We start from the raw sequence: 25027 nt of genomic DNA, 5'->3' as shown, positions 1-25027 counted from the left end.
GACGAGTGGCAGCGATGATTCCCTGAGAGCCTGTGCGTGTGTGTGTCCGTGTGTCCGTCCGTGTGGCTGCGCCCCGGTCCCCCCCCCCCCCCCCCCCCCGCCCCGCCGCAGTGTGGAGGGAGGGACCGCGGCCCGCAGCCGGCGCCGCGCGGGGCCGGGCGCTGTCCGGGGTGCTGAGCCGCGCGGGGCCGGGGCGCTGCTGTCCAGGGTGCTGAGCCGCCCGGGGTGCTGAGCCGCCCGGGGTGCTGAACCGCCCGGGGCCGGGGTGCTGAGCCGCCCGGGGTGCTGAGCCGTGGGGATCCCGGACCTGCCCGGGGTGCTGAGCCCGGGCGGCACCATGGTGTTCGCTCCAGGTAAGGGCAACCGCTTCCCGTGCTCAGCCGCGGGAGCCCAGCAGGAAGGCCCCGGCCGTACCGGAGAGCTACTCCACGGGGTGGTGGTGTGGGGGGGGCGGGTAACGGCTGGACCAGAGTCGCCACCGAGCAGAGACAGGTAGTTTCAAAGAAGGAAGCTTAGCTGAGGACGTGTTTAGCTGTGGAGCCAGAGGTTATGAGGGTCACCCCTGTGGTTCCCATCAGGGACAGGAGCCTCCTGTGCATGTGTGTGAGGGACCGTGCTTGTCAGTCTGCACAAAAGGGTCAGGAAGGGGGATGTGGCCTTGCGGTGACTGGAGAGCAAGTGTGTGTGTCCCCCGGCACCCACACCAATGGCTGCCAGTGGGGCAATCTCTGCAACTCATGGGCATATTTCACGAATTTCCATTCTCCTTCCTCCCCTCTCTGAGTATTTGGAAGAGAAACTAAACTTTGCTCAGTCCAGTTTTTACTGGAACAACACTGAAGACTTCAGCAGGAGCTCATGTCTAATGTGAGACCTCTGTAAGGGTGCAGAATCTCTGCTGTGTAATATGTTTTTGCTGTACCACAGAAGGGAAGCTACAGAGAATCTGCATTGGACTTGGTACATTCTGCTTGGAAATAGTCAGTTTGTTGTTCAGAAAGGAATGAGAGACCCAGTAGCTCCAGGATATAATTGTAAGTCAGACATAATATCTAATGTAGTGAAATGACTCGAAATTAACTTCTTTAAATAAATATACTTGTCAGTAAAAATAGTGCATCAATAGAAAAGGGGAAAGTAAAGGCTGCAACTTGACAATGAGTAACTATTAATACCTTAGTTTTGCAAAGCTAACAGAAGTTTTGTCTTTCTTTGTACTTCTATATCCAGTCTGTGAAAGGGTAAGATTTCAAAGGCTTTATACTTTCATTAAAAAAAATAAATCATATTTGTTAATTCAATAACTCAACAAAGTCTAATTTTATGAGAAATTAATAACCTTTTTCAACAATCATGTTCATTTTGTCTCTTTAACTTCCCAGGTGCTGTCTAATTTGATACTTTCCCATACATCATGTTCTGAAACTGGGACCAAGTTATTTATCTTAATAGAACCAGCCACTGTTTTTTGTAGTACTTCTTTCAGTATTAGTGGCTCTTTTCTGAACTCCTTTTATCTGAAAGTCTGTCACCATTAACTGTACTCATTTTTGAAGTGCACCATGGGACTGGAATACTGCAGGAAGAGATTATCTCTAAAATAATGAAAACACGCTTATTTTTCTCAAAGGCTGACAATGAACAAACCCCAAATCTCATTAATAACTACATGAATTGTTCTTTACACAACTCTAACCTATAAGGGGGAAAAAAAAAATCTGTCTTGCATAATCATTTATTTTTTGTCTGGTTTTAGTCAAAGAAAAGCCCATGGTTTCCTTTCAAATGTTGTCATAATATACATAGGGTAACTAAGTGAGAATCTGTAAAAGAGATGACAAAGCAATCAGAGGGGTTTTATAATTTCCTGTAGTCAGACAGAGCAAGCCTGAGTAGATTTCAATACTTTTATTGCTTTTTTGTATGTGCATCAGCCCTGCCCTGGCATGGTCTCTTCTCCAGATATTTAAAAAAATGATTGGGTTTTGTACATCTTTAGCATCTTCATAGTACTTTACGCCATATGATATAGGAATTCTATAAGTTTACTAAGCAATTCAGTTTTATTTCTTGAGTCAACTTTCTGATTTTTATCTTGTTGTGATGAATGACTGTATTTTCTGTTTAATATATTTGCTGGAGGGGGGAGAAGGGGTGAAGAGGAGCAGGCGGGAGAAGGAAAAAGCTTTGCCTAACTAGAAATAGTTAGTCTCAGAATGATAAACATCCTTCCAGGAGAGGAGTGGAAAAAAAAAAATAAAAGAAAACAAAAACAGCAACAGGGAAACTCTCTGTCAGAGAAAAAAAAAAAAAATAGAACTTGTTTATCTGAAGACAAAGATAACATTTTGCATGGGAATAAGATGATTCTTCCTTAAGGTGGTGGATGCATTATTGCAGAGCACTGAATTAACATGCTAGGTTTATAAACTGTTAAGTAGAAGCAGCTTACCAAGTTTAAATATACTTTTTAAAAGCTAAAGCCAACTGACTGTTGACTGGATACTTTCCTATTAAGCTTCAAGTCTTTTCCCTAAATCTTAAAACCAGCTACTATGTAACAAAAAAAAAAAAAAAAAAAACCAAAAAACAAAAAAACCCAAACAAACAAACAAAACAAAACAAAACAAACAACAAAAAAAAAAAAAAAAAAAAAAAACAAAAGCAAAATAAACAAAAAAACCCAACCCAACACCTCCTACCAAAACCCCACATAATAAACAAATGCACGCTGCCACCACCACCTCCCACCCCCTAAACAGGCCTGGATATTACTGAACTAGATAGGTCAAAGTTGTTACAAAAAGGATGCTATTTCATGTTCAAAATTCAGCTTTCTGACTTATTCTAGACAGTATGTTGCTATTTACAGGCATGCAAAAGATATTATTCATACATGATCTTCCTTCATACCCAGTTTTAGTTAACATTGAGTCTGTTCCAGAAAAAGGAGCTGAGAAAAGTACATTTTTCCTCTACCAGATTTAATCTGACTGGGGCTTCATTGCTCTTTATTGTGCTGGTTGACTGATGATAGGTTGGTGTATAGGAAATACAGTGCAAACTCTGAGATCTCAGGTAGTTCATTTTACCTGGAGGAGTCCCACATGATGTGCTACCCTTACAACAGGGGCTGATGCATATAATGGAAATGTGGACAAAATACACATTGCAAAGTTTAGCTTCTTTTCCTGAATTGAACTGTTTTAGGCGGTCTGAGAAGTAGACAAAAAAGTGCTACTGATTGTCAGATGTAAGGATGGAGATATGCATGGGACTGCAGTAGAGAAGCATGAAATTTCAAAGTTTTGGATTAGGACAAAAAGCAAAGAGAAATCATCATTGTTGAATTGGCAGATTTTCTTATGAGACTTCAGAAGATAGTGTATTCCATAATTTTAACAATATCACTACCAAATTAGCTTATAAAAGATTGATAACTATAAATAATTCCACAGATTAACTATCTGGTTTTGTAAGGTAAGAAATAAAGAGTTATTAAAACATTTATTTGTTCTAAAGCATCTGCAAAAACTATAGAATGCAGCAAGCTTTCTCCTGTTACCATATCATTAGCTTACAAAGGAGTGATCGCTTCCAATATCAGGCTATCTGATCATTAATAGTCTTATTTTTGTTTTTAAATGAACCAGGAAGATTTAGCAATGATTTTAAATGTTGCTAATCAATATCATACTACTTTGCAAATTGCTTTCAGTTACTTTTCCCAAAAATTATCTTGCTTGTTTTCAGCCCTAAAACTTTTACAAGTCAAAAAGTAAAATAAAATTTAAAGTAATACTGTTTACTTCTGATTTGCCTGAATAAGCAGGATACAAAGGTGTTTTTTCATGCTCCAAGGACTTTTTCTGATGCTATTTTACACTTGAATCACTCAAACACTTATGTCTTAGACCTTTGCCCTTATGTGTGTGTACTGATATAAGACAAAGATGGCCTGCATTTTTAAAACTAGCTTGGGAATAAAGTTAGAAACCTGTTAAGGATATCTGAGCTACGTAATGGGTTTTCTAAGCAACTCTCACTAGTGTATCATTTCAGTGATTATTTTAGTATATTTTCAGAATTTTACTCTATAATGTAAGACCATAAAAAATTACCATGGAGTCTCATAATTGCAGGTCATTGTTGCTTCACCCAGTCAGTACTGTACAGAGCTGTGTTTGCTTGAATAGGAATTTGTATTTTTGGCTAAATAGTATCTTTTAGAAAGGAATTAGTTTTGATCTGAATATGTCAAGAAAGATTGCAACATTTACATTGGTAGCTCGTTCCAGTGTCTGAACACTCCCATCCTTTAAGATTGTATTTACTTTGAATTGTGTTATTTCATCTTTCAGGTCATTCCTGTTATTTTTCAATGTAATTTTAAGAATTCCTTCTTACCTGACATTTTCTCCATAACTAGGAACACGCAGGCTTTACTCATGACCCTGCAATCCCCAAAAAAGGAGGAGAAGATAGAACTTGTTTTTGTATCAATATTTTTATGTGAAAAAAGATGTGTGAACAGAAAGTTTAAAGATAGATATTAGAGAAGTCAGAATATTCACAGATCAGCACCTTCTTCTTACAATAGCAATGCCAATATCTTCTCAACCAGCTTTTCAGCAGCGCAGCTGTTCTTAACATTTTTAAGCTAGAAGTATAACAGACTTGCATAATGACACTGAAGATCAGAAGCTCATCCTGGACCAAACATTTTAGGAGTCTCATTAAACTGCAGTTGAAGACATAGCAGCTGCACACTGAAACAGATGTGATTACTCGTCTGAATAGTCCTGATCTTCTCTAGTGGCAAATCTGGGAAGGCAACAAACCTGTTGTGCTGCGGGATATGAAAACGTGAAATTTCTTTGCTAGCTTTTTTTTTTTTTTTTTTTTTTTTGATTACAGAGTTATAAGATTCTGTGGAGAACCCTGTCCATAATGCACAGATCAAGATCATTAACAGGATGGGCCTGTTAATGAATGGAAAAATTGCTATCAATAACTTTACTTTTCTGAAGATAACCTGTTGTGGGACACCTCCAGTGTTGGTGCTGAGTGCGGTACTCCAGCACTCTCGGTTATGGAGTGCCTTTCTCCCATGAGAACAACTGTGGTAAAGCAAGGCACAGTCCTTGTCCCTGTTAACTGCTGTGATCTATTCTGCTAATGCTCCAAGTTCGGCAGTACCACCCCACCCCGCAAGATGTAATAATATATACATGTAGGATCCTTTCTCATAAGCTTAGTGTTGACAAAGACCATGTCATGGACATAATTCAGCAGGTACAGGCAAGACTATTTTGCAGACCTCATGCAGCCTGATATAATGGGGTTTTTGTCCAGATTTTGTGATGGCTTATTATGAGTATGCAGGCCACTTGCCCCTCAAATGTATCTGACTGAATGTATTTGCAGCTAAGAGCTCTCAACAATACTTCAAAGTGTTTGCTGCCTGGTAGGAAGAAATCATATAGGAGGAAATTTCTTGTTCTTTTTTTGCTGAGGAAAAATTGTTTCTTGTGCTGACCTCTTCCCCCCGTAGCACCTTGATCTTTTCCCTGCTGTGAAACTCCACTAGCAGATCTCATTAGTGAGGTGAAAGAAAAAGTTCATAGATATTCAGAAATGTTATGAAATTAGAAAGCTTAAAATGTAGTCAATAGTCCTAGGTGCAATATTTCTTTAAACTATCAGCCAATGTAGTGTTAAAAACTGACACAGAATTTAATTTTTAAAATTAGTAATAGAACTGAAGACTTAAAGAAGTGAGGCTGACATCTTTCACTTGTATATCACTGAGTTAAATCCTATTCAGCTTAGCAGTGAAAACAATTCTGTCTTCACAGTGGCTGTGTGGTGGCCTGTATTGAAGGAGTTGTTCATAGTTGGGGGATGGTGGTAATGTCATACAATCATTATTAATATCCTTAACTGGCACTGTGTATGGGATCCATGTATTGAGCCGGAAAGTCAAATGGTGAATGTATAAAAGGAATGAGTTACACTGACCTCCAAAGTTTGTCCCTCTAAGTCATTATTCTTCTAGATGAATTGCTCTGTTGTACTTGTTACTGACATAAATAATATGATTCCAACCTTGTAAGCTTTATCATGATAATGGAAATTAAATGCACTTACTGTAAAATACAGTGAAAGGTAGATTTATTCCTATACCTTCGATCTTGTCTATTAAGGATTTTATTAAAGGACACAATCCATGGTATTAAGTTTACAAATACTAAATTAAGGAAAAATGCTTTTCAAGCAATGTATTAGTAATTTCTTTATAGACTTTCTGAAATTATCAGAGTACTGGTTACCCATTTGTAGCATGTTCTTTCCCTAACAATCTGCAAGCTCCTGTAGAACAAGATTTATTATTTTTTAAGGGATTGCAATCAGGGCAGAATCTTTATTGATATTAGCAGAAATGAAAAGCTGACCTGAGTAGCCATAAAATGCTTCAGGTTCCTTTAGAGCGCCTTGCCAGGGAAGTCAAGGCAGGTGAGCTCTGTGCTGCTGTCATCTGACCCTGAAAATGCCTGTAGTCATGTTATCAGAAGATGCTGTCTTCCTTCTGCAAGAGGCTGAAATTTTCTGTCTGAAGAAGTAAATTGAGCCATATTTTATTCAGATATTTCTTTAACGGTAAAGCAAGTATAATCTCCTGTGGATTACTTACATTTGCTTCACTTTGTAGTATGCATATTTGATATAAAGACACTATTTTCTTACTTTGATCAGTGAATCCACTAAGCATTTTTCAGTGTGGAGGGGGTGCATATCCATTACTATTTCCATTAAATACTTGTAGATTGACATTACATTTTGTCTTGATGTAAATTTTCTTAATAGAGTGGAAAATATTTTTCTGGGAAGTTAGAGAATTAGCTTCAAGAGGGGAAAATAACATGTCATGTCACCCTGTTCCAAATAGGGATTCCATCAAGATTACAGATATGAAAAAACCCTTTTTTTTTTTTTTACCCTTTCAAGGTGCACTTTATATAATATTTGATTTACTTTCTCTTGTGAGTTTGTGTATATACATACATATAAAATCTCAGCCTCAGTCACTAATAGCCTTATGTACAGCTTTCAAACTCTGCTCACATTCTAAAACAAGCAGGAAAATGTTTCTATACTGTTTTGTGCATGTGCAAATACAGGTTTGGGGGGGTTGTTTTGGTTTAGTTTTTTGTTTGTTTGTTTGTTTTTGTTTTTTTTTTTTTTTTTATAAATAAGGAAAGGCTCTGCTTCAGCTGAGGTTTAACTAGACAATTTCTGAAATTAGACTCTGAATAATCTGCTGTAAACTGAAACACATCTAAAATATAGCAGGATGTTTTCACTGATTTGCTAGCTTTTGACACGTTACATAACTTCTTCCTTATTTTCTTCACTTAAAAAAAAAATTTAAGGTTCATATATTGCAAATTTTAATTAACCTGTGCGTAATTCTTTAAGCCAAAAATGACAAAGCATTGCAGCTAGCAAAATAAACCTTTAGTAGAGGAGTATGACTCCATTGGGAATGTTCCCTTCACTTACGCTACACAGTGGTGGATAACAAAAGTCTTCTAACATCTGACAAAGCTAGGTTTTTCAGCGGGGATTTGTGCAAGTCCACCAATGAGCTTTTTGATACAGATTGAGAATGCCAAAATATTATCTAGCTTTCTGTGCTTTATGCTTTCTTTTTGGCTAGGAATCTCTGAGCACCTAAACAGTAGAAAATAGAGGGCAGAGGGAGTTAGATGACATATGGGTCACCTGTATCTGTGTCATTGGACCTCTCCCTCCATAGGAGAAGCACAGCATCTGATGCAGAGAGATTTCTTATTTCAGTATTTGAAGTGGGTTCCCTAAAAATGCAGATGAAGAGAACTTGAGTTTTGAAGAGAATTGTAGCAGCTGGTCCCAGATGCTTTTTAAGAAGTATCTTATTTTGAATACACTGAACTCTAACCTAGGAGCTAAAACCCCTTATAAATTAATTTTAGTGTACGGTATCAGATCCAGAAATTTTCCTTCTGGGACCTAAATCTGTCTATCATGTTTATGGGTTTTGGTGTGGCAGATTTTTCAGTGACTACTACTTTGAACTATATCCAGTCTTCAAAGCTGAAAAGATGTAGTCCTTAAGGAGTGAATTTATTGCTATATGTGAAAATGCCTAGAAAATACATAGATTGAAGTGTGTAATCTGGTTTTAGTTAATCTGATTAAAGTATGACAAGAAATCTTACTAAAGCATGTTGGGAAAATGTTTAAGAATAGATAATGTACCTGTAGATCCCAACAACCACTTAATCTAAAAAATTTCAGAAGATTCATTTTAGCTGGCATATTTCAAATAATATGAAATAACTCATTGGAGTCTTTAAAGATAACTTTTTTATAGCAAACAAACTAAAGAGATTTTTAGATATTCTTTTTCTCTTGAGAAAGCAAAACTCAGTGGAAAAAAAAAGTTTATGAAAACTCAGATATAACTAATGTCTGGGTAAAAAAGATACAATGAAGTATTATTCTGGAGAAATGATTATGTCCTTTGAGACAGCTTATCTACATTTCTTCTCTTATCCTTCACCCTTCTATTCATCCTGGATTTGTGTTCAGAGCAAGGTGGTTCCTCCTGCTCCCTTCTTATAATTTGTTTTGAAGAGCAAAGTAGTCTGTGCTGTCCTCCTTCCTGATACAGTTCCTCTTCTGTGCTGGTTGCAGGCAGGAGTGAGGTTAGGGCAGAAAATATAACCTCACTAGTTTTCTAGGGAAGATGGGTGTTAAAATTTGTTACCACAGGTTAGGGAATTGGAAAAACGTGACCATTCTACATGAAAGTACTTTTAGCTATTCTGATACATTAAGTGTCCCCCCTTCTTCCTCAAGGAATCAAGGCAACTGAGTATTGCCTTCCAATACTTGACAGCCATCTGTCAGGACCTTACAAGGCTCCATTTTAGAGCATGAAAAACAGTATTGCATAGAATTAACTCTAATACAGTTAAGAATATATTTCTTTTTTTTTTTTTTTTTTTTTTTTTTTTGTAAGATTAAATTTACAACTTCTTTGTAGGACCTTTTTATGAGGTCTCTGAACTGACATCATTACTGACATTGAGGGTCTCTAATCCTGTAAATAGCTTAATGACACTCATGCATAAAGTTGGGCTTGTGCACATGTGTTGGAAAGCTCTCAGCCCTGGCTGACTGCCGTGTCCATTCATTCTGGATATAATTAACATGACTCATCAGCATTTCCTGATTATGGATGCTGTGTAGCCTCATATTTTATATCTCTTCTTCAAATTAGGCTTCTAGTGCTGGAATTCTAGCACCAATTTATAAAGAAAATCAAAGGAGAAGATATTTTTTTTAACCATTTCAATGCACATGGTACAAAATATTTGCCAGAAGAGGCTCACCTGGAACTTCCATGCTGTGGCTGTAAGGATGGAGAGATAGGTCACTGCCTAATGTCAAAGAACTGAACTTCATTTCTTGTAGTACAATAATATCAATATTGATGCAAATATTGTTACTGGTAATCACTACAACATATACACGTATGTTATGTCATTACAAACTTGCCAGGTTCTTTAATTTTTTGAAAGATCTACAGTTTATCTCCCATGCATCCATACTGGACCTTGTGATGAAGTCTTATCATCACAGTCTTGCTTACTAATAATTCTATTCCATTTACAAATTTCATTAGTACTGTCAGTTGGATTATAAAATTTACACTAGTAATTTTTGATAGAATTGAAATAGATTTACTAGAAAGCAGTATTTTCATTGGCTTGTTATTAATCTTTATTAATAGTGGAAAGAAAAAAAAAGAATGTTGCAATGCTGCAGAAAATAGTATAATGGTTAACTATTGCAATCCAAAGCAATATATTGATAAAACAAATAGTGAGTTTTCTGGTTAAAGGATATATCTGCATAATCTCATGTAGAAATGAAGAAAGAATATTTGCTTCATGGCTCCTTCCGCTTCAGAAATTTTGCATACATGAAAATTTTAGCTAACAGGAGAATACATTTTAAGTAATTGTGAGTTCTAAATTGCTCAGATTTTTGCTTAGAGGAATGTGATTTTTATTGTTAGTTTTAGATATGGTTAAACTCAAAGCTATTCACACAAACATTTTTTTTTTTTTTTTTTCCTGAAGAACAACTTTAGTGGTATTCATTTGCTGGAATTAAACTGCATCTGTTATTCCTGTGAAGCAGAATATAAACTTTCGACCTCTGATGCATGGCCCTTAGGATTCATGGAACCTGTCATATTAACTAAGCGGTTATCTTCAAATGCAATATTTGTATTGTGTCTCAAGACAGAAAGAGACGTAACCAGCAGAAGGGCATGAGGAACTGCATAAACATCACAGGCTTTGAGGAAAGTTGTATTAAAATTAAAGGCATTATTTTTCTCCCAGGAAAAGCAGTAACGTCATACAGGTGAAGAAGCAAAAGGGATAATTGAGGGACAGTAGAGGTTTCCTGAGATTGGATGTACATTCATGGTCATGCATGCTCATGCATGACTAATGTCTTCTCAAAAAGTATGGGATAAATTATTTCTAGTCTATGTTCTCCAAGAGTCTGAAGTTCCTTCCTACCACAGCTCATTCACCATTTAACCCATGCTTCCTTTCCATGTGGGAAATGTTGTTTCTGCTTCCTTCTAAACCACTGATTCTGCACCCACTGAAAGATGTCCCATTTACCCACACTTCATTGCCAGCAGTAGTGGATCTGGGATGGACTTGCATCTTTGCAAAAGCACGGTCATGCCTGTGGTAGTTCAGCTTCATGATAGTATTCCCAACAATCCTATGAAAAGATACAATAAAGAATTTAACTGCTGATTCAAACAAATGACCTATTGTTGGGTGTTGCTTAGTAGGAGTATTTATAAGGCATATTAAATTGTAGCAAGCTGAAAGGGAAAAAACACAGGAGATATCAACAGAAAGTACAGGAGACTACTTGGATTGCAGGCTGGAAAGGAAGTGACACAAGATGCTTTGAAGAAACTGAAATGTGTAAACAAGAAAAGGCCCGTGTGTAACCAGAGTGAAGTTCTTCAAGATGCAATCTGTGCTAAATACTCTTACTCTGTAGCTATCATTTTCCAGTTATGCTTTTCTGGGCATATTCTACAGTTCAGAAACATCTTCCACACAAGATTATTCTTGAACTTAAACTAATATTAGTTCTAGTAATTCAAATGAATACTTGGAGTCTACTTCAAATGTTTTTCATCTTTTTCCAAACTACTTCCATGTTTTTCTTCATAGGGAACATCTTCAAGCAAGCCAAGGGAATTTTGAGGTACTGATACTGGCACTAGTTTTAAATGAAGGTGGAATATGTGACTGATTTATGCAGTCAGTTCAAGATTTTGAGGTTTTTTAAATCTCTCAAACTGTACTTTAGCTTGCAAAACCAGGTTGGAATTTGTGAACTACTTTTAATCTGCTATGTTAATTGGCAAAAATTTACCAAGTGAAAGATAAGGTAATAAAAAAATGCTAAAGAGGATTTGTTGTATCTTAATGATACAATTGTTACCTTGCATGTAACATCACTAAACCTGGATTTTTCAGTTCTCTATTTACAGAATTAGGGTGCTGGGTTCCTGTGTAAGTCAGGTGAGCATTTAAAGATAGAGCATAAGTAGAAAAGAATTTCTGACATCAAGAGAAAAAAAAAAAGTAGTCAATAGACAAGGATAACTAATAGGCAGAATGCCGTTTCTGCTATCGTGTAAGTTTTTCCCAGCAATTACTTCAAGTGACATTTTGTCATGGATTTTTAATTAAACTCAGTTATTCTTCAAATATTAAAGAAATCATAGATAAAAATTAATTGTATCTTATCACCCTAGTAACTCTTATTTTTATTAGCTGAAAACTAATTACTTAAATAACAGAAGTGATGTCTTTGTTTTACCTAATTGATATGCAGTTCTTAAAATGCCTGATTAATTCTATAAGCACTCAAATTTCTGCCTTTGTTTATGTCCACAGCAGTCTATATTTCAGCAAGGTGGAGTAGTTTGATAGATATGTTCCATATGATTCCCTTTGGGATCCTTGCATGAGTCATCTCTGCTTTTCTTAGTCAATCCCTCCTTGCCCAAAGTAGGTCCAGCACATCAATAAATGAGCTTCTCAGAAAACGGCTTTGTGCCAACTACTTTCCTTGAAATTAATAATTAGAAGAAGAGGACATAGCGGGATACTCTTCCAGAGACTTCCTTCAGGTAATAGAAAAGTTGGGGTTTATGGTAGCTTCACCAGCTAGAATCACAGGAATGCAGAAGGCTTGAGGTTAGAAGGGAACTCTGAAGCTCATCTTGTCCAACCCCTGCCCACGCAGGATCACCTAGAATAATTTTCCCAGGATCATGTCTAGATGAGCCAGCTGTGATGGGCACCACACAACCAGGGATGCAGTTCATGTCTGACTGCATGATATGTCTGGATCCTGGATGGGAGTCCAGCTCCTACATGTAATGGTCCCAACACAGTCTCAGACCTCTACACAGTTGTCTTGGTTTGGGCTGAAATAGAGTTAATATTCCTTTTCAGGGATTAGATAACATGAACTACTCTTCTTCATTACCAAATGTCAATACTCACACTACATTACTTTGTTCTCCAGATTTTAGCACCTTGGCAAAACAACGAAGTGTCACATAAGAAATACATATTTGTCAGGTTGCTATAGATGATGGTGGTCATTTTTAAAAATTTTATTTTATATATAGCAATCTGAGCATTTTTTAATGCTTTTGCAAATATTTTTGTAAATGTAGATAAGGTTTAATAAACTGACACTTAAAATTTTGTACCTCAAAGTCAAATTGGAATTTGATGGATGAAGAATTTTAATCTGAAGTAAAAGTAAATAGAAATGTTAATGCAATGGCTTTTTCTCTGTATGATGGTGAGGGAGTACATATCAGGCTTGCAAAATGAAGTCCAATTTCACATCCAGAAGAACAGCTCAAGTCAAAAAGGATGTGATTCACAGCTGGATGAGAAAACCCTCCTTCCCTGTCTTGCTGCAAAATGCAGCTGTGTTTGTTTCAGCTCTGAAGCCACAGCTGTCCCCAGAGCTGGGAAGTCGATAACTGAGCTGGATGACTCAAAGTCTCCCCCTTCATTTGGTCCTCTAGCACTGAACGCACAGAGGCACTCTCCACCCTACTTCATCACCTTCTGTATTAGAAGGTTCCATATGTAATAAAATGTTTTCAAGCACTTTGTGGGGTTTTGGTTGTTTTTTGTTTCTGTTTTTTGTTTTGTTTTGTTTTTTTTCTCCTCTTTTTCTATCCTTCTGGTGTTCACAGAGTAGCCACAAATGTTTAGTTGCCTTTTTTTCTCATTTTATTCTGGCAGGTGAGAAGCCAGGGACAGAGCAAGATGAAGTTAAGCTACAGAATGCCAGCAAGCAGATTGTGCAGACTGCTATTCTTCGAGCAGTGCAGCAAGTTTCCCAGGAGAGCCAGCAAAAGGAGAAGCGAACGAACAGCACAAGCCTTCAGCTAGAAAGAGGAAAATTAACGAAGAAACATGAAAAAAAGTAAAGGAGCAGATTGGTTGTTTTCAGTCCTCCAGTCTGCAGTTTTTTCAGCCTCCTCTTTAGTATCAGCTGTATTGCTAGTGCAATGTTACTGTTGTAAAGCAAACCAAAGTATAATCACACCTAGACATAGGGTAAAGCTGCAATAGTCCTCAGCTGAGAAATATTAAGTGCATTAGATGACTAACTCCATATTCATGCAGTGCCTCTTAACAGAAACAATAACCATAGCTATAAAAGTAGTTTCAAGCACAAACTCTTATGGTATGGACTTATTCTCAAAAGCTTGTTGTCAGTGCACTTTCATGTAAGTTCTGCGTGCAAAGTCCATGTCAGTTCAGCTGGACAGACTCTTCTCTGAGTTACTGGGTTCACTGAAGCTGTCTTCACCGAAGAAATAGTTTACTGTTGAGTGTAGCAGAATGTTTTCAGGCTGCCTTGAAGCACGGGTTTGTACTTTGCTTTGTTTAAACATGGACTATGTGAAATGGCAGTATAAAGTGGATTTGGTAAGTTCCATGAACCAATTTCTTTCTTCATCTTGAAAAACAAACAAACAAACAAACAAACAAGCCAATCCAGTAAGACTGCTATGACCATGATCTATGACTGTGATCATAGACCTATGATCTATGTATTTTTTAAAAGAAGTTAAAAGAAGTACTGAAGTTTTAGTCTACTTATTTGAAATACTTCTGCATAGAAATCACTTGTGCCTCAACTATTCCTTTTGATTTTCTTGATATTGAAAGAAGAGAAATGTGCTGATACGGAATTTGCCAGCTTTTCCTTCAGTTTTGTAACTTTGCTGGGACTTGATTTATAGAAAGTGAAGACTGGAGTGGCTTTAAAAAAAAGGGTTTGATTTTATTAATATCTTGAAAGATGGAAATATACCGTGTCTGAATTCTGTCACGGTAGATATTTCTTACCTGCTGGGCATAAAGTGAATTTAGATGTTTGTGATTGTTACATAGATTCACCTTAAATAACACTGCTTTATGCCTGTAATACAGAAGTTATCCTTTAACTGCTTTATATAGATGAAGAAATCCATGATGTTTCTGAAAATACAAATTAAATAAATATAGCTTTCACTTTTATGCTCCCTTACTGTAATGATGATTGCACTATTATTATGCATCTGAAATTAATAGCAATATATTTAATTCTAGAAATGGCTTGTAGCTCTGCTTCAACTGAATTCTTGTAGTAATGCACCTAAAAATATGGAGAAGCAGATGCACAGGATCTGCAAAGAAGGAGACAAACTTTATTAATTGCTTTTCTACTCAGATGATTCTCAAAGAGACTTTTGTTTAAATAATTGGCTATTACTTACTGTGTGTTACTGCTTGTGTTAAACAATTTCAGGATTCTTTCTCATGGCCAGAGGCTTAGTCATGAATACTGACATACTGTAATATTAAGCCTTTGAAATCTGCTTGGTTCCATTAAAAAAAAAAAAAAAAAATTAACAGAACTGACTCATACCAGGTAATCATTTAGCTCAATCTTCTTTCACTTAAAAATGCAAAGAAGAATTTGACATCATTAAAGTTGTTCTAAATCCTCTAATGATGAAAACTGACTTGGATTTCCTACACACAGCAGATTTGCTTCTGTAGACACTGGGTGAATTTTTCCAGCCAAGCAGACTTTGAAAGGTGGAAGTAGTTGGGTCTTGATGCATGTGTGTGTTTGTCATAATAGTAATTTTTTTACCATTAGCTTTTACATCAGTTGACCTTTGGTTGGGAAATAGCTTTTTTCTAAGCACTCTGTGTCTTTGCTTTCTGAGAGTCTAAGAAAACTGATCATGAGTAAAGGTCCAATTCTGAGGATGATGGGCAGGCAAGTCTAGTGGATGAGGCAGAGCAAGCCTGTTAGAGAGACTGTGGTGTAAAATGGTGTCTACCATGGACTCACCTACAGTGTTGTAGGAAAGAGAGCTATAGAACAGCAAAATCCCCATTTCTTTGGGATTATTCTACTTTTTTAATGCTTTATGTCTCAGAATGTTGGCAGTATGTTGTTTGGTTTGTGTTTTTTTTTTTTTTTATTATTATTTGTTTTGTTTTGTTTTGTTTTTTTAATTATGTTCCTAGTAATTACTTCAATAATCTTGGTGTAGTTTGGAACCCTGATTGCATGTCTAATTTTTTTAAAGTCATAATGTTAGAAAAAGAGGAATGTCTGAAGCCAGTGAATCCAGTCTTCATATGAGCCCATTCTATTCCTCTTCCCACTATGCTCTTCCAAAATATCCCTTTACTTTCCTTGACCTTTTACACACAGTATTACCCAACCATTAAATCATGCCCATCATTTTCAGTACTGTCAGAAGTATAATATCTTGGGAAGATAAAAATTATAGGAAGCCTAACAGAGCCTTGAGGAAGTTTTCTATGGTCTCCTGTCAAGAAAAAACAAATACAGTAGCTTAAATAATGTAGTTTTCCCTGAGAGCCAAATAATGTGTCTCCTATCTATAGTACATATATCCCTAAAATAAGGCATGCATTTAGTATCTCCTATTGACAAAGGGTGTTCTGCATACCACTTGTATCTAGGATATATGATTGGTGTCTGTACAGTATGTGAGAGGACTGCACAAGAGAAAATTTTACCTTTGGTTTGTTATACGCTTACTACAAGGTGAAAGCGGGTATTTTTGGTATCTTCGCTGACAGATTATATTTTCTGGAGAAAATACAGACTATAGAGATTATGACAGATGTGATGCAGATCTGATTACAAATAAAAAAACTCTTAAAGAAACTCTTAATACCTTACATATCTCTAGTTTCTCTTGTCAAAAGAAGGGAAGTAGTTTTCAAATTCACTAGACAATCTTATGAAGAAAGCAGTGTGCTTATGAGATTTGTAGTAGTGACTGCATTATTCTACACAATAATTCATACCTTAGAAGTGCAAGACAATCAAAATGGTATCTATATGTATTTGAAACAAACTCGCCACCTTTTAGCATTTACCAGTGGTAAGCAGAAGAATGCACAAATGGATGAAAGTATTTCACACACCTCCTCTCATGAAAAAGAATTGGATGTGTGTGGCTATCTGCACTGTGCTTGCTATGTTTTCATTCAAGTTGATTATCACAGTTTTATTACCATACTTGCACTATTCTTTGTAATAAAGCAGCAACACCTAAATGGAAATTCATGTGGCCACAGCAGGATGCTGTAAGAGATTACTAAATACTCTTCATAAAGTTTTTGGTTCTGTGCAGTTACATTGGAAATCCCTGCTCTGAAATAAAAGAAAATAAAAGCAACTGTGATTTGGAAACAGCCATCTTAATTTTATAATTTCAGAAAAAATGAAAGCATTCTGTGATAATACAGTTAAGATTGGAAGTCCTTGACTATTTATTCAATAGGAAGCAATGCACCTAATAATTTTACAGTCTCTACTCATTTTGTGTTTGATTTATATTTTTTTATGACCTTTTTAAGTGTCTCAGAATGTAGTATGTCTACAATGGTAAGTATATAATAATTGCTATGTAACTATTCTCAATATGATTATCATGAAATATGCTGTAGTTGTTTTTTAAATGTGTGCTAATATTAAATGCAGGGGTTAATGTGTCATTACTGAAGGCTTTTCTAAAAAAAGCCTTTAATTTAAATTAGGGGAAAAGGTAAGAAGAAGTAGAATATATTCTCGAAGGGGTGTGGGATTCACTCTGAGTCTCTTGGTTATCTACTCAGATCTGAGAAGAAATCTAATGAAAACCTGAATATTGACATAGCCTAATTTCTCTCAATGGGGTCCTGCAACACAGGGATCAACTTGTTAAAAGAGTTTGTGGGATTGAGGGGGAAAACCTGGGCTGCTGGTAATGTCTTCCTCACCTGACACTCAGTAGGGAGTGAGCAGCAGTACTGATGGAACCTGTTTTCTAATGGATGGGGTTTCTCATTGTTGGCTCTTGGTGCCTCATGACAATCCCTGGCAGAACATTTTTCCCTATTTTAGGTTTTCCAGAATAAAGGGATTCCCTGAAGCCCAGTAGGTTTTTAATTTGCACTGTATCCTGCCTTTCAAAGGGAGCAGAAGTAAAGTCTCTTTTCTCTACTTCCAGAGCTACATTCATAAAACCTGGTGGACAGGCACAGGATTTGTTTTTTAAAGCCCACTGTATCTTCCCTGGATTTAGCCAACATGACCAACAATTTCTTTAATCCTTAAGACTGAATGGATGAGCACACATACTAGCTGTGTTTGAGTGCTTAGGGAACACCAAGAAATAGGTACATATTTCAAATGCATTGCCTCTAAGCTATTCTTGTCTGTCAGGCAGATTTTCTTTGTTTAATTAACATAAGCAGCTTTTCTTTTTTAATAACTTTTCCTCCAGTGACTTGCTACTTGGATTTTGTTATATAAGCTTGCTAGTTTTAACACTAAAATAACAATAGTTAATGTTTAGTTTGGGTTTGATTAGAACCGCTGTGGAATTACATGCTCCATTGTGGTGTGGCCTTTGTCTTTCACTAAAGGTGAGTAGCAACAATGAGCACTGTTCTAAAGAAAAGGAAGTGTGAGGGGTTTTGTTGTTGTGGCGGTGCTTTTTGTTGTTTTTTTTTCCCCTTCAGTTGCTTTCAGGAGGCCACACAGGGCAGATCACCACACGTCATTCACATGTTGTGACACTAACTGGGTATAGAACTTGTACTGAAAGAGAGAAAATTAACTCTTATGCAAGCTGGAAACTGAACCCACCTAGGCTGATTCTAAAACATTAGAGTAAGACACTCCTGGTAGCTTTAAGGAAAATATTTCATGTGTGCTTTCAGAGCTGAAACCCATTTAGAAACGCTGCCTAGTGAAGACTGTAATTGCTTGCTTTGTGATATTAGGTGGAAAATGAGCACTACTGTATTGTTCTGAAGACTTAAATGCTACCTCCTTGTGTCTACATAAGACTTTGAATTGTGTCCTTTGGCAGAGTGACCCATTTGCTTCCACCCTAGGGAGTGAATAGCTGCTATTCTTTGCACACATGCATCCATGTGTGCACATGCATCCCAGAATGTTAAGCCACTGTCTCCAGTTGCTATAGTGGATGTGCTTGCCACATATTTTCTTACTAAACATACCTCCAACTAACACTGTTTCTCCTCCTTTCTTTCACATGAGACAGCTCATTCTGAAAATCCTCAGCTACTAGATGTACTAAAATAGCCATCTGCTTCCAGAACAGGGAGAGTGAATATAAAACCATCTTTGCCTCACTGGTGGGATATTGACCCTTTCCCACAGCTCACTGTATGTGTTTATTTCCAAGGAGGACAACTGTATCAGCAGGTGTGTTCTTGCCTTCTCTTGATGAGAGATTACCCATAAAGCAGTGATCTTTAATATTTCCTTCCAAGGCAAAAACTGTTCCTGGGACACAGTTTGCCCTGACTTCTGACAATTTACTAGGTCCAGCTGCCTTCAGATTTCCCATAGACTGCATACCTGGTTTGGATTTTTACCCACTACAGTAGAAGAACAGACTTTCAGATCTGAATATCTACAGTGGTGAGGATCTAATAGTTTGCTTTGTGCTCCACCAGCTGAAGTTTATATGTGTGCAGACCAGCAACCTTTCGTAATTAAACATGTAAAGTAAACAAATAAAACATGTCACCAGTTCTTGTAATTCCTCCCATCATATTTCCAAGAATTATAGATACTTTTATACAACCACTTTGCTTTACTGATTGTTAGACTTCCTAAATCTATAGGCAGGAACAGGAATTTGTCTTGTCTACCTCTGTTCAGGTCACTGAAATCTGCAGGGCGCAACAGTGTTGAGTTGGTTTTGTGACTCTTGACCTTATATGTTTCTTTATTTTAATGTATTCACTTCCAGACAGCACTCAAATCAAGAGACCCACAAAACAGAGATATCTGAGATACCAGAGGTGCAAAGACCCAGTGCATCCTTGCATCATCTTCAAGTTTAAGGGAATCAGCCCCATGCCATGCTTAACTCTGGTAACTGGGTGAAAGAACACAAGGCTGCAAATTTCCATATTTCAGTAGCACTTGAGACACTGGGATGCCATAAAGTCAAGAGCTATTTGTTTCAGGAGGTACACAAATCTTCTGTTTCCAAAAGGTGGCTTCAAAGATCAATTCCTGAGCCAGGTGACGGAGTGCTCATCACTGTGCTCAGAGGAGATGGATGGAGGAGAAAGAAACATGTCTCAAGCCGGACTCCAAGAAGTAAAACTGCAGAAGGCACTGGGCTTCTGCCTGACCAGCAATATTCGTCCACCAGGTGGAGCAGCTAAACAAGTCCCTCCTTGTGTGGGGTTATGTTGGTGTTTTGTTTATTTAATAAAAATAAAAATAATAAAAAAAAAAAAAAAAAGAAGTGAAGCCCTTGAGTACTCCATGTTCACTACCAGGAAGGAAAGCAAACACAGTACTCTAGCAAACAAGTTTGGAATTCAAGACCACTCTTCAGGGTACCTGACCTCAGAAACAGAACATTTTCTTCAAAGCCAAATTGGCACGTCTGTTTTTGTAACTTGACTTCTCTCTTCAACTTTTTATCCTTTTTTTTTATAATGCAAGGAAACACTGAAGTCTGCAAGATGAAGTTAACCTCCACTGTTTGGTTTGTTGGGGGGGGGGTGTTGCCTGCTTTTTTTACTCCAATTAACTTATACTGTTGTCTCTCAAGGTCACCTTTTTCCTTGATCTGAAAAAAATGCTTGAGAAAAAAATATTGGATCAGTCCTGTAGTCCCTGTTTTAATCTCTGTGTTCCAGCATATCTGAGGCAACATTTTTTTCCTTGATTTAGGTAAAACCCCCTGTTGTTATTGCATCTTTCATTCTTTAAACAGTTTTCCCTATACCTGCATTGTCTGTAGAAGTAGGATTGTAGAAACTACTGCCATGTTATGATTCTGCAGCTGCAGAAACTGCTGTACATCATATATACTAAATCCTTACTTATATGAAAAATCTCTTACTCTTACAAATCAGATTATATAACTCCATCTGCCCTGGTAAGAATTAGGTTAACTTCTATTTTGCCTGTTGGCAGGCCAGAAGGCTTTTTCTTTTTTATTTTTATTTCCCTTTCAAGTATCTACATCTTAGGTTATTTGCTTAATTATTTAGAAAGTCAAACATCCAACTAGGGAACACAGTGAGAGACTGAGGATTAGATCCTGGTTAAGGTAAGGGGACTACATACAAAGCTGATGACGTTTAACTCCAGGATTTGCGTGACCTGCGCAGATTTGGAGGTACAGTAATAAACAGCCCTTAACAGATTATGATGTCCAGATACTAGCAGCTTTCAGTGTGCAGATGGTGATGCTGTCAGAAAATGTCAGCCTGTGGTCTCTAAACGTCTGTCACATTTCATTAGGGTGCAGAGATGACTCTGTTCCCTCCACCACTGAGGCTCAACAACAGAGAATAAATAAGTTCTGCTGGTAATTGCCCCGTTCCTTATTATTTTGTGATCCATTCATTTCGCCCAAGCACCCATATTTACAGAAGCAAAAAATACTTCCACATAGGAATGTTCACGTTGTTGGTAACAACAAATGTTTCATCACCTAGGGAGATGCCAAATGCTCTGCAGAAGGGCAAAGCAACCCAATTTCCTTTCAGTATGCCTCTCTAGAGGAACAATGCATCAGTTTGAGGCTTCAGTGTATGTTTGCAGACAGCTATGGGAGACAGACAACTCTTCTCCTCTTTGATTTGTGACTGTCACTTTGAGTATTAGACTGTACTGTGTCTCTCCTGCTGTCATTTTGCTTCCACCTTGGACTGAAACTCCAACAATGCAGATGTGAGGAGAACAACAGGTGATATTAAGGGGACATGAACAAACCATGGTTTTCCCCTAGCAGTATATGAGCATAGCTAAAAACCCTACTCCCTCCCCAGTCTTTTTGGTGTGCAGTAACAGAGCAACAGCTGAAGTGATGGGATCTGGGGACCCTAGCCACTTTTGTTACTTGACCTTCCTGACCAAAGTATAGTAGGACCCCAGCAGACCACCAATGCAGGAAAAAAGGCCAGAAGTGATCACTGAAGACCTTGAAAACATCAATCCAAACTCTGAGATGATGCTAGATCTACAGGGTGTCTGAGGAAGCAATTTTCTTGTGTGTTTTTTCTATAGTTCTTTATCCCCCAGAATAGTATGTCACTTATGGTATGCTTTTGTAGAAAATATTCTTCTGGGTGAAATGAAGCAGCAGTCTCTTTTGGGGAGATAAATTACTTACCAACAGAAACTTGCCCAGCCCAGAGCGGATCCTCACTACTCAGTCTTTCTTGCTTGCTTTATGTGTGTTTTATACATTAAAAAACAAACCAACCGACAAACAAACACCACAGTAATTTTGGGGTGAATAAATACTCTGTGTTATGTGAAAACTGGTGCCTGTAGATGATAGCAGAAAGCTGTCTGATATATGTGATACTATGTGATACTATGTGACATGAAGCCCACCACTGAACATATATGTCAGACTGTCAGCACTGTTTTCATAGTCCAGTACAACTCCATTCCAAAAGTCTTGCACACTACTCTTGGTTGTTTCTGGTTTGCTGATTAGGATTTTGCATGTATATGTGGGAGAGAGAGAGATAGGTTGATACCACCTTTTGACTTTTCAAAAAGTCTCTTTTGCTGTTGATGGAAAACCTTTAATTTACCTGGAAACAAAGAAAACTTGTTCTGGCTGCAGCTGAAAGAAATCAAGGGATGAGGGAGCAGCTGCACTTTTTATGTTCATGTTTGGTATATTGATAGGTTCAGAAACCACTAGTAACTTCAGAAAACAAAGATTTCCAAGGGTGTTTTCTAGAGCATGCTAGAGCAGGAATAGCTAATAAATATTCAGTAGGCTTTACTTTCAGCAGGCACCTTTCCTTTGTATTTTTAAATGAACTTATGATTTTACTCACTATCATCCACAGTTGTCCTGAAATCCCATGTGAGCAGCTTCTGGTTTTACATATATTCTCAAATGCACCTCCTAGAGATAAATCAGTGATACGGAGCCATTATTTTCTAGCAATTGGGGTAAGGGATTCTTATAAGTCATCTCTTTTCATAGACAAGCTCTACCTTTTCCTGTGCAAAAAGGCAGCCTGCCAAGTTAGCCATTATGCATCACTCCATACTACCATGGCAAATCAAGAAAAAAAGACACAGGCCCCAGCTGAGGTCTAGAAATTGTATGTGCTTATGTTTTAATTGTGTTAAAGGCACAGGATGTTTCTGTAAGAACAGCACCTGGAGGAGTACTGGCTCTAGCTCATTCCCACTTTGAAATCTGCAGTATATCTTTTTTTTAAAACTACTATTAGTTTAGAAGAGTTATATAAATAAATCAATACACTGAATGAGGTATAGAATTTTTTTCTTAGGAGCTGAGAAAATCTTACTCATGTTGGTCTTTCTTTCTGAAGCCAGTTGCAGTTAATGAGTTTGAGTTCCTGAAAGTATCTGGCAGGATTCTCTACATCTTGAAAATAGCCTGGATTTCACCCAATTACATTTCTAACACTGGCTTCAAAGCTGCTGTTGCTGCTGATGCTGCTGCTGCTTACACATTATACAAATCGCAGTCCTATCTTGGCAAGAAACCATATGCAACAATGAGCAATGAGCTCAGCTGAACCGAGTTACCCATTTATGTGAGTGTCTGAGGTCAGTGGTGGAGTTTTCTTTGCCTGACTTCCTAAGAGAGTGAGTTTATATGCTCACATTAGCTATATGTGCTTGTGCCTCCTGGCATCTTTTGTATCTGTTGGCCTATGCCATAACACTTGACAGAAGGGTCTTGGGATGCAACACCCCTTCCTGCATGGAGGTGGAGTATCATGGGAAAAACAGTGAGGAAGGATTGATTTTGATGGATGCTTTAAGGAAAAAACATTTCCCCTGAGCACGTCTGAGCTACACACTCTTTTAGTCTCAGATATATATAACTCAATTACTCTAGGGTCTATGCTATTATTTATAAGTCATCTCAATTAATTTTAAGAAATTTCAGTGCAGCTAGGTTTTTGAAATTTTGAGTGGGTATTTTAAAGGTTTTAAATTCTTTGTATAAATTACAGGAGCACTCTTTATTTGAGACCTAGACAGCAATACTTGATAGATTTATGCTATCTAAGCCAATTTATAAAAGGAAAATACTCTCCATAATTGCATTTGGCAAAGGACTGAAAATAACAAAATTCACACATTTTACAAAAAGGACAGAACAAAGAGTACCTGAAACATGTGAATTCATTCACTTCACACAATCTTCTTCATATAAACATAGTATACTCAGCTTCTGTAAAATTTCATACCTTCAATAATACTTAAAACTTTGTCAGACACACACAAAAAAAAAATCAGAAAAAGTAACTGGAATCAGACTCTGAATACAGGCACTTTAGTACTAAGATACACAAACAAATTAAATTTCCTTTCTTTTGTCTCTTTTGCCATTATTTTTTTTTTATCTAAAAGATACATTTACGACCAAAGAACTTGTCATTTATCCTTTGTTGCAGCTTACTCTTCAAAGAATGCATTATATTATAAGCTGCAGCAAATAATACAATATCTGATTGCTCTTAACTTTCAAATCATATCATAAGAAACCCTCTTTATCATAAAAATAAATATTAGTATTATGTATGTATTCACTGGAGGTTTCTCTCAGTCCTTCTAATGTATAAAATGCAATTTTCAGCCATTCAGTCTTCACCTGACACACAGACAGAAATCTCCAGAACACAGAAAACAGAATCATCATAGAATCATAGAATGGTTTTGGTTGGAAGTAAAGATCATCCATCTAGTTCCAACACCCCTCTCGTGGGCAGGGACACCTTCCACTAGACCAGGTTGCTCAAAGCTCTGTCCAACCTGGTTGTGATAACTTCCAGGGAGGGGGCACCAACAGCTTTTCTGGGCAACCTGGTCCAGGGCCTCAGCAACCTCACAGTAAAGAATATCTTCCTTATATTTAATCTAAATCTACCCCTGTTCAGTTTAAAACTGTTACCCACCTTGTCCTATCTCTACAATCCCTGATAAAGAGTCCCTCCCCTTCTTTCCTGTAGCCCCCTTTAAGTACTGGAAGGCTTCTCTAAGGATTCCCCAGAGCCTTCTGTTCTCCAGGCTGAACAACCCCACCTCTCCCAGCCTGTCCTCATAAGGGAGGTGCTCCAGCGCGCTGATCATCTTTGTGGCCTCCTCTGGACTCCCTCCAACATTTCCATGTCCTTCTTATGTTGGGGACTGCAGAGCTAGATGCAGCACTGCGGGTGGGCTCTCATGAGAGCAGAGTAGAGGGGGAGAATCACCTCCCTCAACCTGCTGGCCACGCTTCTCGACGCAGCCCAGG

The 25027-nt window shown here is 37.6% G+C and overlaps 1 protein-coding gene across 1 annotated transcript; it reads left to right on the top strand.

The window, feature by feature from the left end:
* On the top strand, window positions 1-16398 carry AKAIN1 (A-kinase anchor inhibitor 1). The gene is made up of 2 exons (XM_032987714.2): window positions 1-353; window positions 13434-16398. Exons 1-2 carry the CDS (start codon window positions 338-340, stop codon window positions 13619-13621), a joined length of 204 nt encoding a protein of 67 aa, XP_032843605.2. The 5' UTR covers window positions 1-337; the 3' UTR covers window positions 13622-16398.
* The last annotated feature ends 8629 nt before the right edge of the window (window positions 16399-25027 follow it).

Source organism: Tyto alba, unplaced genomic scaffold, assembly GCF_018691265.1.
Source record: "Tyto alba isolate M040663 unplaced genomic scaffold, T.alba_DEE_v4.0 Super-Scaffold_27, whole genome shotgun sequence".
Lineage (NCBI taxonomy): Eukaryota > Metazoa > Chordata > Aves > Strigiformes > Tytonidae > Tyto > Tyto alba.
This window is presented reverse-complemented; position numbering and strand designations above follow the sequence as displayed.